The sequence below is a fragment of the Neodiprion fabricii genome, chromosome 4 (genome assembly GCF_021155785.1).
Source record: "Neodiprion fabricii isolate iyNeoFabr1 chromosome 4, iyNeoFabr1.1, whole genome shotgun sequence".
Lineage (NCBI taxonomy): Eukaryota > Metazoa > Arthropoda > Insecta > Hymenoptera > Diprionidae > Neodiprion > Neodiprion fabricii.
The window spans coordinates 34,247,914-34,262,889 of NC_060242.1; the positions used below are offsets into that span (position 1 = coordinate 34,247,914).

The 14,976-nt window shown below is 33.8% G+C and overlaps 2 protein-coding genes across 2 annotated transcripts; one reads left to right on the forward strand and one right to left on the reverse strand.

Moving 5' to 3' along the window:
• Positions 1-895: 895 nt before the first annotated feature.
• On the forward strand, positions 896-4,766 carry LOC124181081 (sorting nexin-12). Its single transcript, XM_046567270.1, has 4 exons — positions 896-1,196; positions 2,425-2,520; positions 2,701-2,825; positions 2,907-4,766. Exons 1-4 carry the CDS (start codon positions 1,032-1,034, stop codon positions 3,010-3,012), a joined length of 492 nt encoding a protein of 163 aa, XP_046423226.1. The 5' UTR covers positions 896-1,031; the 3' UTR covers positions 3,013-4,766.
• An 822-nt stretch (positions 4,767-5,588) lies between these two features.
• Positions 5,589-14,905, reverse strand: LOC124181076 (polycomb protein Scm). The gene is made up of 8 exons (XM_046567259.1): positions 13,657-14,905; positions 13,006-13,290; positions 12,659-12,894; positions 11,996-12,563; positions 11,591-11,767; positions 10,932-11,465; positions 10,637-10,791; positions 5,589-10,433 (listed from the first exon to the last, which is right to left on the reverse strand). Exons 1-8 carry the CDS (start codon positions 13,682-13,684, stop codon positions 10,299-10,301), a joined length of 2,118 nt encoding a protein of 705 aa, XP_046423215.1. The 5' UTR covers positions 13,685-14,905; the 3' UTR covers positions 5,589-10,298.
• Between the last annotated feature and the right edge of the window lie 71 nt (positions 14,906-14,976).

Here is a 14,976-nt window from a genome sequence, read left to right on the forward strand (position 1 = left end):
ACAGTGTTTTTAAGCAGATGGAAAGGAAAAACACAAACTCAGAGCTACGAAATTTCAGTTTCAGTTTATTTGATATGCCCTAAATAGTTCTAATACAAGTGTTCAGGCGTCAGTGTATACTAACTACTTCATCAAGTTTCCGAAGAGTATAATTATAATATCTTATATTAATACATTATAATAAAATTTTGTTCTCGGTAGTATACCGGCCCCTAAATGCTGCTTTGCAATCCCAGCCCCAGGCATAAGGCCATAGATGTGTTACACGCAAGTTTTTCGACGACCCAATAGAAAAGTTCCCCCATTTGACGTCACAACATGGAACAGACGGTCAATTCAAAACTGTTAAACAATACCGAGGTAGATCAGAATGTTACACATTACATATGAAACGTTGGTTGAATTCATCAGCTCACGCATAATAGACATGTAAATACTTTTACCTGTGCAGGTGTCATCACGATTCTTACAGCTAAACCAAACTGAATATTTTATTGAATTCTTGAAATGATGCGAGTCAACGCGACACATGAATCAACACGTTTGCTTAACCGTTTATCAACGTTGTAATTGAGGTTATGTTGTAATTTGTATGCATGCATGCGCCTGCGCTGTAGGTTCACTAAGCTTGCCGTGACATCTGCTGGTGGAATGCACGACCTTGTATGAAAATCGTTCCTATATCCAACACATTTGCAGAACACGTTACTCCGGACCAATGCATTAAGCTAGCAGTCTTTATAAATCTTCAGTCAACGCAATCATACTAGTTTATATATATATCACGAAGTAGTATTTAGAGCCCACAACACGACTTTAACTCTTACAAGTCGCGTGACCATCTTGCTTTGATAAAAATGCAACTTTGGTTTATGGTTGTTTCGTGCAAGCGCAGTGCGCAGTCGCATTAGGCAGTGACATCAAATGTGTCAAGTTTGTGGTGTCAGTTGATAGATTCCTCACCCTGTTATCGTTTTATCTGTCGGGTAGTTTGGTAGGTGGATCATTTTAATAATAACTAAACGAGAATCATGGCCGACACGACGGTGGACGCAACACGGCGCTTGAATGTCAAAAAACAAACGTTAGACGACGCGTACGCGGCGCCAGCAAACTTTCTCGAAATCGATGTGATCAATCCGATTACTCACGGCGTCGGCAAAAAGCGATACACTGATTACGAAGTTCGAATGAGGGTGAGTGCTAATGCTTATTCATTCTCTACTCTTGTCGTTCAAAACGATAAGACTTATTCGTCCTCCCGCAGAATCCACCCAGCCCTCTTTCGTAACCACGTCAACACTATTATAGTCAATGTTCCTCCCCCTTGAGCTGGCACATGGTTCATCAATTTTAAATCCAATTAGTGCAGAATATTATTGTTATTCACAAGTCGGAATATCTTCGGGTCAGTTGGAAGGCTTTGTTAAAGTTTCTCTCCAACTCTTTGCCTTACTCTTGAGTACATGTTATTAGTTGTACATGTTTTTTACAATTGCTTCACTATTGGCTCATTTGTTGCTCGTCTACCAGTTAAACGCTGTACAAGGGATACATACCATGTTTCAGGAAATACTGCTTCAAAGGTTGGCTAACAATGTTCATGCTATACTTCCGTTGCAATGATTCATTTTCCATTTATGTGGTAACCTGTTCCTTCTATATGTGTTACTTATCATTGAACTACTGATAATCATAATAAAAAAATTTTCTACGCGTACAATTTCGTTGTATTTTTACAAATATATTTGACAATATTGACACTTATGTGCAAATAATGAACATAGACTACAAATTATTTTGTAAAGCAAAATCTTTGTTTGCTGATCTGATATTCGTTATTAGACAGTAATTAATAATGTTCAGAATGTTTAGAAATAGCATTGCTTCTATTTTCCCAGTGACGCAACACCTGAAAACCATTAGATAATTTTAAATGTCAATTCTCAGTAAAAAGCCAATCTCATTCATTCATCTAAGTACCAATATTTTAGTGTAAGTATTATATTTAGACTGATATACAACATAAATTGATATCAACATGAATACTTCTGCAATGGTGACTATAAGTCAATGCTTAGTTCATTAGGATAATATGCAATTTTGTAATCGTAGCAACAATGAAAATCTACAAGTCTGAGCTGAGTAAGTTAATGAACCAATAATACTTCTTTCATCTGAATTTGGTAACTACACCAATCACGTGTACTTGACTTTTTACTTTACTAAATAAAAGTAGGTAAACATTGTGATAAATGTTACCAACCATCATTCAGTACTATAAATACTCTAGTCTAGAAGGTCATCCGTATCGGTACATTTTAAAATTCTGGTTATCTAAAAATAACTAAGAACTATTCATTTATCAAATACTGCCAATGTAACACAACCGGTTTATATGTACATCATTTTAATGTGTTGCAGACAAATCTCCCTGTATTCAAAGTCAAAGAGTCCAGCGTGAGAAGACGATACAGTGACTTTGAATGGCTCCGAAACGAACTGGAACGAGATAGCAAGGTTTTGAGCACTTATGAGTAATATTTGTGATAAGATTTGTGAGAACTTTTTCATCTTAGACATAAAAATGATCATGGATACTAAAAAATTATTGTTCAGCTACAAATTTTGTAACGACAGAAGAGTGTGAATGCATCCGGTCATAGACAGAAATATTAACTCATTCCTTATGGTGTACAGATAGTAGTGCCACCATTGCCTGGCAAAGCATGGAAGCGTCAGATGCCATTTCGAGGTGATGATGGAATATTTGAAGAAGACTTTATCGAAGACCGGCGAAAAGGTCTTGAAATTTTCGTGAATAAGTAAGTCTTAAATTACAATATTTAAACAAAATTAGAGGTTGAAGGACTTTCAAGTGATATGGAAACTATTTAAATTTTCAGAATAGCTGGCCACCCATTAGCGCAAAATGAACGATGTCTCCACATGTTCCTGCAAGAGCCAGTCATAGATAAGAACTATGTTCCTGGAAAAATACGAAACACGTAAAGTTGATCACCGTAACAAGTCGCTCACGTAGCCACGACAACTTCAATTAAGACCTTGAAATTTTTCTAATTCTAATTACTTCAAGAAAAAAAAAAAAAAAAACATTTGATTGTGCATTTTATTGGTCTGAGCTAAGCTCTTAGATATGATTATTTCACTTCATTCTTAATTGCTACTGTGACGGATACAATTATAATTTTTTTTTTTTATTGATCTAAATTGATATTACCATGAAACGTAAATTGAGGAAAAGAAAAATAATAATATTGTGATAAAGAGATGAGAGATAAATGAAGAACCATTAAAACCATACCTACATAAAGTAGATAATCATGAAATCAGCTATTGCTGATCGTCTTGTTTTTTTTTTTTTTTCTGTATGATGCACTTAAATTATAGAGCAGCTTCACAGGATCAATTCCACTGTGCACGAAGAATAATTCATTATTCAAAGTTTGGTTAACTTAGCTGTGCCAGTATATATAAAGGATACATTATTTCAGCATATTCGTATACGCATGTGTTTCTATCGAATTTATACGATTTATGGCGATGTGACCGATAAGGTGCCCAAATCAGCACAGGATATTATTCGAAAATTATTCTAGAACCCAATATTATCAAACTCGACTGTTATATTTATTCAATACCAAATAATATGCATTATCATTATTACTTCGATGAAGTGTACTAAAAGAATCTTGAAAAAGTTTTTACAATATAATTCATAACAGTTGAAAAAAGCATTAAAATTGAATATTTAGTAATAAATTGTAATAATTGAATATATATTTTCATAAAAGTTGATCAAATTACTCATTTCAAGTTAGATTTCAACTATTTAATTATACTGAAATGAAACGAGGTTCATTTCTTGACAAATTATGAAATAAATGTTGAGTGTCTTTCAGCATTTTTTACGTCATATCTTTGAAACACAATGATTTTTTCCACAATTGTGAATGAATAGATAGTTTTACTTTGTCACTTAACTTTGATGCAGTTGACTATCAAGATCACGGATTATTTAGAAATAAATGAGTTTTGAAACCAATAATATTTGATCAACACTAAAGACGAATGAGAAATTTACAATATTGATTTAATTGGCAATCACGTCCACATATTATCTATTGTACTGTTGGAATGCTGTTCTCATCATATTAATAATGTAATATTTGTGTTGAGTATTTGATCCCATTTCTATTCTGTCACTTGCAGCAACAAAGCTATCCCAGTTTCGAACTGATATATTAATTCATGTAACGTGTTTTGCTGCAGATCCTGGCACTTTTCTGAATGTTTGAAAGTGTAAACAGTCACTTTTTGTAAATATCGTGAATGCTGTTCTTTGTAAAATACGAAATGAAGGGAAAAAAAGTTTAAATAAACCAATTTGATGCTAGCCAAAACCATGAGACAGTAGCAGTTAAGCTTCTTTGTTTGACTAGTCTTGCAAAAAAGTGTGCAGAGCTCATGTCTGAGCAAGATTACTAGCTTGACGTGTGATAAATATCAATTGAACTTAAAGTCGTGTCTAAAAAAAATATAAACTCACAGACCTATACTTGCATGTCAAGGTATATAATGAATAAAAAAAAAAAAAGAATAAGGAAAATTATCGTCTATAAAGTATATCTATTTTCATAAATTGAGATCAGAGGCAAGAAGCATTGAATGTTTATATATGATGCTGGATTTTGTATATAATAATTTTAAATGATTTGAAAATATAGATTTTCCTTGTATTTAAATAGCTGCACTTACGTAATCAATTCGCTCAATTTCGTATACCGCATCACATAAAAAAAAGTTACAAATTTAGAGACGAAATTGTATAAGACTTTTCATCAAAGAAGTCTACCCGCTATAAATGTAATATTCTATTCGATTACAAAGATGAATTTGTATTCATTGTTGAATTAAAACGTGTAATTAACTGATGCACGATGTTTTGTTATGAGAATTGAAAAATTATATACCTGATGTTCTGAAATAAATCAAGGAATTTTTTGTACGAATATTAAATTAATATAGCAATTTTTCATACTTTGCAATACGAAGATACTTTTTAATCACATAAAAAAAGGAGTAAAATTAAAAGCAAATATTGTCTATTTGAAACATCATTTTAAAAACTGAGTAACTCGAATCACGATCTGTTAAGTTTGTTTACAATACTTGTAAAAAATTTCAATTTAATACATTGGGCATCAAAGAAGCAAAATTTCATACACTATACTATATGTATAAAAAAACCAATCATTTATATTGATTTTAAGTTTGTTGCCTACTAAAATCAATTCAAAGCAAATTCTAATCTCAGATTGAAATTTAGTGAAAGGTTTGCCACATATTTGGTGTCTTCGACTCTAGTATTTCATGAACACACTTTTAATCAATACTTATATTAATATCTATACCTGTAATTTATCAAATATAAAGTTCGTGATCAATTTTGTACATCATACGTATAATATGGTAACGAAAATTGGCAGGCAACATTCTTCTTTGGATCTTGGGAAAACTGGGATTCGTCAAATACTATTAACATTCGTAGTTTTTTAAGGTGTGTGACTTAAGCAATGCTCAATTAAGAACAAATAAATTCACACAATTAAACAATCCATTCCCTAACTCGTAACACTAAAATGCGATTTTATAAATCCATTTATGAACCTAAGGAAATTCGTCGTTCTACTAAAAAGTATCATACACATTATAATGAATAATCGAAATCAATCATTAAGATTACTTTTCCTCTATAGTTTAATTGAAAACACTCAAAACTGTCTGCACCCTAATTCATTTGTTAACACTCGATTAATATTTTAAGCTGTTTATGTCTATTTTGTGAGCGGTTACATTCTCATCATGTACCTAGAAAAACTTCGGACGTAAATAGTAGTAAAATATGGTATTTTAGTATATATTATATTATTATAGCATAGCCCAACAAGACTTGATCGTCTGAACGAAATAATTAATTTTTAAGTTATGTTCTGAGATCTGTTAGAACTCCCTAAGTTACATGTGTTTATTATTGTGTATGCATGTATATTGTTGCACCCTGAGTTTCTACGTATATATAAATAAATGAGACATTAGTAATACTAAACTGCACCCCAAATTTAATTCTAAAAAAACATCCTACCAGAAAAATCCTTCTGAATAAGTAATTCACGTCACCAACAATAATTATTTTTTATCGAAATAAAACTTTACATCTCAATTAGAAATAAGAATTCACGAAAGTACAATAACTCAATACAGTAACTAACTTTTATTACTTTTTCAACTGATCAGTTGACATACTTGAATTATATCACATATAAAATTTATCAGTTGGTTATTAAAAGGGTAATTCTTCTTTATATTAACATTAACAAATGCACAAAGGTCCGATTTTACATTACAACAAATTTTAAACCTTACTCTTTAAACTTATACGTGCAAAGTCTGGTTTGTTGCACATGTCATAATGTTAGGTATGCGTTGCAGAAAACATACAGTGATTTAATCCGTACAATATATCGATACGATATGAAAAACGAGAAATTATTTATAATAATTAAAAATCATGCAGCATCACTATCTATATCTTTTGGTAAACACGAATAATCACGGCTGATGAGAAGATGGATTGGATGTAATGTACACTTATTTACAACACAACCTCATGTGATCATGTAATAATTCAACTTAATTGCAGTTCGATGTGCAGCATAAGAGATATTTAGAAGATAAATTAAAGTTGTATGCAGATTTGTCGATTGTTCTTGATCTACATGCATACGAAATTTCGATAAAGGTTTAACGTATGTATTTCCAAATTGATTGAATCGAATTTTAAGATCAACATACACGTATTTATTATTATTATAGCTTATTTTAAATTCAATTACCATTCTAAGGAGATATTAAACTTTTCAATATGTATACTACCACTCAACGTGCTCATATAATTTCACCAATAATAAACACGTTAATACCACGAATTATGCCAAGTTTGTCATCGCGGAACTGAACTGTTGTATTATTTTTTATAAATAGGGATGTATGGATACTTATGAATAAGTTACTTCGCCTAAACCCCCAGTAATAATTTCGTTCACATCGTGAAATTAGTCGTTCAGAGTATTCAAAATCAAGTATAAGACTGAAAACTTTAATGTTTTGTTTAAAAATCAAAAACCATGAAACCAATATTTGATGTGCTGACAATAAGTGCCTCACGAAAAAATTCGCAGTAACATATATTGTATGGGACTATATTTGGATCTTGAAACTACATATGAGGTATACTGAAGATATTCACCCAAGACAAACGGTGGGCACAGAATTTGGTTTAAGCTTCACTGGAACGCAAGATTAAATTTAAATACAACACTGTAAATTATAAAATCATGATTGATTTTTAAGATAACTAAGCAAACTATTAGATTTGATTAATCTTTACTATATATAGTAAAATATCGAGAAATGAAAAATAGGAAAAAAGCAATACAGTTAATAACGAATGGTAAGTTATTTTAAATATCATTGAATAAAAAGTAACGATTTTATATCGATATAACGGCTAGCCATATTCTATTTATGCTTCGAATATTCTAATCACTTGAGAAATAAGTATAACAATATTTTGAGAAACAGACTTCGGGTGGCATGTGGTCTGTACTGATAATGTACTAGTCGCTGAAATAGGATAATGTAATTGAATATGTAATTCATGAGCCACTACATTGACAGTATAGCATTCTATCATGTGACTTCTATATTTATTTGGATATCAAACCTATCTTTGAAAAATACTTTTGTCATAAAAATATTAATAGTAAAATTAATATATCTCTGAGTAATGCTATCACAAAACCATGGGAATAGAATATGTAAGGAAATTATATGCTAATGTTAGTAATCATACTGTAAATATAATTATATACATATTGTCATATCGTAATCGGTATCAAGTAAAGCTAGTCTCTGTCAATGCTATTCTATCTGTTGCACAGACTGTTAAAGAATAATTATTTGATCTATAAACTACTGAAGTATGTAGAAAATGTACATGTAGGACTTTTCTGTATGCAACATGTGTTGCTTACACCATTATGATACTCATCGTTTAAACTACCTAACCACTCATACATAGAGAAAAAGTGTTCGACTAATGGGGATTACCGAATGCCTCAGGTAACTGATTCTCTGATATTTGAGTTAGTATAATATATGATTTTCAGTTACATTAATTAACTGAAGATAGATTATTATTACTAAATATAATATGCACTGCACACAACTCCCATATTTTGAGCTGCAGTATTAAAAAAATTTTGAATATCTGTAAAATTTAGATTGAGATTTAATGCGTCTGATGCAAAGTATTGGAATGATCATATGATTCTAGTTTTAAAAATACATAGGCATGGATAATTTATGTAAACATATATCTGATAATTAACGGCCGTGATGTTCTAAGTTCATAAAGTGACTTCTTTCTAGTGTGCCATAATGATTCAATCTCGTCACGCATTATAACGCTGTGAGCAAAATTTAAGTGTACTTCTTTTATTTTTCATGCTTGGCTGTTACTCGCCAATCCAATATCTTCAAAGTGAAAATATATGCCAAAAACTTTAATTTAGATATTCTACCTGACCATTAAATACAAAAGTGTTTCTTTAAACAACACCCATTGAATGATTGAATCAGGGCGGCAATATCTTTGGGATAATTAACAGAAGATAAATCCTATAATTCAATGTTTCAATGTCATTTTATTTACCATTGACAATGCAGTAACCATATTTTGGCTTAAATCACTCGGTGTAATTTCATTGCATCTATATCCAAGTTTCAAATCTAATCGATACCCAATATTTAAACAATATCACGTATTTTTTTATTGATTTGGACTGCAGGATTGAATAATTTCTGGGAAATATTTCTTTTTTGACCACTGTCATTTTTTTCTGTTGACTTTCGTCTTAAAGCATTTTTGCAAGTTTACTAGAACATTGGTCACATTGTGTAACTAAATTTTTCCAAACGAGTGATCTTTCTTCGCACAGTGTTACAACACTGTAAATATAAAAAGGGGCACGTGGTATTTACGTATATAGTATGACACCACTACTTTTGAGATTAATTTGTTTTTTTCTTTTTTCATCTATTCACATTTTTACAGCATTTTTTTACATTTTGATTAGAATATTTTAACAAAAATTACGATATTTTTAATTTCCTTTGCAAGTCCAATCAAATTGTAAATTGCAACGCCATACATTTAAGTCCACATCAACCCTAAGCTTACTTTTTTGTCGATTGAAGAAACACTGGTAGTACACCGTACGTTACATTGTATTGTTAGCAACTAAAATTGTATTCATGTACTCGGATGGTTTATTCTCCATTTTCGGACTTCTGAAACACATTTTATGCAGTCAGGATCGATTGTTGATGAATTTATTACTTTCAGTCCCTCATAAAATATGAAAGCAAAGCGAATGAAGAAAAAATATATCATGCAAACATGACCTGCTAATTAGAAATATAAAATTAAAATATCAACCTTTTATGGCTATCTCTATGTGCAGGCAAGCAGATCTGTTCCGTAAAATACAATTATGTCATGTTATTTTCTAGTACCATCTCTAAAACTTCCATTATTTGCAGACGAATTTTACCTGACACCAGTACACAATAATGAATCGAAGTTATTGTATGTGTGAAATTAAATCGTTGATTTTTTTACTTTCTACGAAGCAGATAGATACCATATAGATAAATGGTTTGCAATCATACATTTTTTTCTCTTCCTTGTTACTAATCATTTGCAACCAATTCGTGGTGTGTAAGATGCCAAAATAATAATCATGGATATAATGACTCTCTGTACAACACAATCCGCCTACCGTGTTGTTACGTGCGTCTCCATTGTAACATTATAAAATTATTTATATTTATTAGCAAGTACTATTAATTAAATTATGACGAATTGTACTATACATGCAGTAGAGCCATTTCTATATTTTCTCCAGGAAAATTATTTTATATCTTTCTGAAACTTGTGATAATAAAAACTCAATCGAACTGATACTCATATGAGAAGAGTATAATACATATGCACTGCATGAAGGAACTTTGTAGAAAGAAATCGGTCAAGTTCTACGCATTGATATATCGATTAAATGCAATCGCTAGTAATTGAAGAGTTGATTATTAGACTCAAATGTAAATAATCATTGTTATTCTAAATCTTATCTGTCTTTATGTGCTTGATTAGGTCACAGCATCAGATGTCTTCTACCTTTAATACGATTTACAAGGTTGCAAATTTTTAGTGCTGGACCCAACTTCAACCCCATGTACTTCATCATCATGTCTGAGTTCAGAAGCAGCAGCGCCTTACCATCAATTTCCTGTCAAAGATTAAAATTTTTGACATGAATAATAATGTAATTCAAGCTTTCCATTCAAGAGAAACGTTACCATATGTTTATGTGAACAATAGTAGAATTGCACTGGTATAGTTTGATCTTTTCATTGTGATTATTAAGGTATGGTTGGAAAAGGGTTACTATTTACTATCTTATGAATAATACAAGATTTCACTGAAACTTACATGTTTCCTGAATAGATCTGCATGTTGGCCTAATGCAGGATCCGTCGCAGCTATGTATTGAATGACATCCTCTATAGTCCACTCAGCAGGCTCTGAAGAAGAGATTCTGCTAGCTGGACTTTCAGATTGTGTTGTCGATGTGGCTGCTTCTAATTCTGAAATAAAAGCTAAGCTATTTCTCAACTATACTTTGACAAAGGTTGAATTTGATCACACCTAATCCAGAAATTCTTGAGGATCTATTTGTGGATCTAGTTTCCTTAAAATCGGAAATCAATGTCTTGGCAATTCTTACCAAGGACCGGCTTTCTCGGTTGTTTGGCTGCTGTGGGTGAGGTTGGTATGTTTGTAGAAACAGGGCCAGGACTGGATTGGAGGGGTGGTGCGGTGGTTGTGGGATTTTGTTGGCTATCGGAGGACCATCTCCGTTTCTCAGCTGTGCCATTCGACTCGTCCCTTTTGTTGGATGGCGATTGCTGTACAGGACATTTTGTACACTGTTCCTTTCGCCTGAAGAGCATATGTTCACAGGCACACACATCTTCGAGTTGTCTTCTGATGTATGTGTAAAAATCTTCTTCTTCTAAAAACACTGGTAACCTCACAGATGTTGGTTTGCTTTCAAGAGTCAGATTAATGCACTCTCCTTCACCCCGTTTCAACAAACTTAGCATTTGTCTGGGGCTGATCGCTGCCATTAGCAGGGCTTGAAAAATGTCTCTTGTTACGCTTAGCATTGGTCCTGAACCAAACTGAGCGGGCATAGCTTTCACTTTACGAGGATCAAAATAAGGACCAGATGAACAATTGTGATTCACAAACATCGTTACTGTAACAAAAGATATACACATTTCAGGACGCAAATTTCGCATCAATGTCAGATACTTCTGATACTCCATTGAATCTTCAAGCTCGAAAATGATGGTTACATCATTGTTCAAAAGGTTATCATACCATTTTCAAATTGACGAGTTTTGGTATTTGCCGTGCTTGTATCTGGTTCTGTCGCCGGTTGCGGAGGTACGCTCGATCCAGCTGGGCTGACTAAGGCTACTGCTGGTTCTCCCCCTGACACAGTAAGCACTGGCAAGACATTACTTGTCCTCGATTTGAATCTGTTTTGTCCAGTTGCTATAGTAAAAATATGAATATTAACACATCGATCAAGAGTAATTTAATTACGATAGTACTTCCGTGGTTGTTCAAAACCATCCAACTTATAAATTTTGTCATGCAAGAAATAATTTATTTCTATTTATTATCTAATCATGATGGATCACAATATTTCTGTTTAAAATTTAAAAAATACTTTCACAACTGTGTATCTGTATCAGAAAAATTAAATTTAATTGGGCTTACATTTTTGCCTCGGTGGCTGTAGCGGATGTCCGCTTTTAAAGCACCAGCCTGCAGGAAATATATCCCGAGAATCGTAACGGCACCAGTAATCAAAAGCACCTCTCCATCCATCGAAAGTTATGTGAATAATGTCATCCTTTACAGCGCCAACAGTTGCCGTGCATATAAGTTGTGGATTTTTCTTATCAATAGCTTCGAGCTTGTACCCAACTTCGAAGAGATTGGAACGTGGATCTTTTGGTTCCCGTTTAAAAACTTTAGCTGGTGCCATTTCAGCGCCATTAAGCGTTTTCAAAAGAAACATTGGCCAGCTAGATGCATTCATCCGGAAACCTAGCGGTGGTTGTAACATTCCACCAGATTTTTCGCAGTGACCAATCGGATGTATTTCATTGCTATCTACCAAGCGCCAAAAATCGTTTTTGTTATCCGAACCATCGAGTCGCAATCTTAATCTCGGCCCCAAGACTCCAACTACTGTTGCGATGCATGTAGAAGTCAAGTTGCGAGGGTCCAGTGCCTCAAGTTTCATTCCCATTTTAAATTCATTTGTTGGCGGAACTTCGTGCTGCCATTTTACAGGGAAATATCAATTTAATCAATGGGTAGATTTTATACTGTGCAAAAAAGGAAACTAAAATAGAAGATGAAAACAAGTAGTACCTGTTTAAAGCAATCAATAGGTGCAGCCACACTGTTGGTCTCTTTGAGATATAATTCCCAATCAAACGTTTGGTACGTCTCATACTGGAAAGGACCAGATGATGTTGAAGGAGGCTGAGATACAGTTGGTTGACTATTGGTGCCGGTATAAGATTGCGTTGTCGAAGGGATGCTACTTCCACTAGGGAGGCCAGAAGGTGCAGGAGAGGCTGCAGGAGATGGTTGCTCACCATTGTCTATATTTAAAGACACATAGATTATATATTGTGATAATATATTATGAGAAATAACATTATCGCCATAACAGTAAACATCAATGAGTCTATTAATCTAGGATTATTACTAACTTTTTCTTGATTCACTCTCTTTTTTTTGATGCTTATTAAGACAGAAAGAAGAGCAAAAATCCTTGATTGGAGTATCACGCTGTTCCAGTCTGACTGGAGTCCCTCTAATCACATTATCGCACTGCACGCAGGCCCCTCTGATGTAGGCTTTGCGATACTCGGATAAACAAGTTTCTGAACAAAACTCTTTTTTTCCATGCTGTGTCGGCAGTACGTATTTCAACGGCTGCTTTGTTTCTCCGCACCAAGTGCAGGAACTCTTTGGTTTAGGTGGTCGACCTGGGCCTAAGTTGAAATATTAACTTTAAATAGGTCTGCAAAAACTACATGATGTGATTGTTCAGTCATAAATCTGATTGTTTGAAGTTATTTTACAAAATATATCGTTGACACATCTTTCTTTTCAAATCAATGATGCCGAAATATCGTTACGATTTATCTTTCATGTATGGAAGATCATTTAGAAGGTATTAATTTCAAGGTAGTAATAATTCAATATAACGATAGAGATTTACACACTTATTTAATGTAAAAGTACAGATATATAGCATTTGAATAATCTTGCGATTTTAATTGAAGAATAAAAAAAAAAAGACATTAGAAGTGAAAGACGAGGTTATTTACGTATTATAACCGTGCGATATATCATACCTCGCATCTTCCCTTGGTTAGCAGACATCCTGGCCGGTAGTAATTTGGCTAATAATATAAGCCAGAAACAAAACTAACCACCATGAATGATTTATGCAACCAACTAACAATGACACCTACAATCAAAAGAATTTGCATCCATTAACGATACACATTTTGGCATCTAGAGAATGCCCCCTGAGCGCGGAAAATTGTTCCCGGGTTGAAAATAATACCGGCTCGGTCGGGATCGCGCAGTATAATTATATAAATATTATCGATCCGCATTAAGCATTGATTACGTAGGACGTTTGACGATTATTATTCCTACTGTATTTACGTAGTTTTCATTCTGATAATATTATACACCCACAAGCACAGAGTCTACTGTCAACGCCGCCATATTGCTTTTATATAGTCGCGCGCGGTGTCTCTTGGAACCAAATCCTGTCCGATCCGAACTCGCGCCGAATGCCGCCACGGTGTAAGAATTAAGAGATACCTAGTCCGTCCGACTGCTCTACTATACTCCCAACAGAGACTCTACTAGTCTCTGCTCCCGATGCAAGGCTCTGTGATTGTTGTTTTACTAAAGTCCCCTGTCTCTCCGCCACGTGTATCCTTTGGTGTCATAATAGATGATTGTGAAAACGTATTTTTCCTGTATCTTTATTTCGAACTTGTTTGATCACTTTGTTTCTGCTCACGGAGTTCGTGAACGGATTGTTCATTTGCTCTGGTGCAATTTTAGATTACCCCGTTGATTCATTACAATAAAATGGGAAAGTTCCGCTGTGTACCTAACTGCCAGTACGGGTATCGGCATTCAGAAACACCAGTATCGTTAGTTGGCGTTTCCGAAGATCATAATTTATTTATAAAGTGGTATTGACGGGTTGTATGTTAAACGTCAGCTTTTGCGTGGATACTAACTGTTCTGAAAGACGATTTAAATTTTTGCGGGCGGTGATTTTTCGGCCTATGCGACACCTGGACTCGGCTGGTGAACTTTGGTAAAATAATCACAGCATCCAGCACGAGTCGGACCACTTATTCTTATTCTGTGACCAGCACCAGGCTGAGTTTCTAGAGTGGGAAGGAACATGGGTCGATGCTTGGGCTAAAGAGAGACTGATGATTTTAGCCAGCGACGAGCCCGTCATTGATTGTCATCACCTCTCGCAAATATGGCATAATAGCGCCATTCAATTATCTTACCGCCCACATGTATCTATTGAACCGACGCGAGTTCGGGGGACATTAGCATTCTCGAGAGTTAGAGAATTAATTTTTACTCTCCTCAAGATTGTACTTATCCTGTACTAATTTGAGAGTATGCAC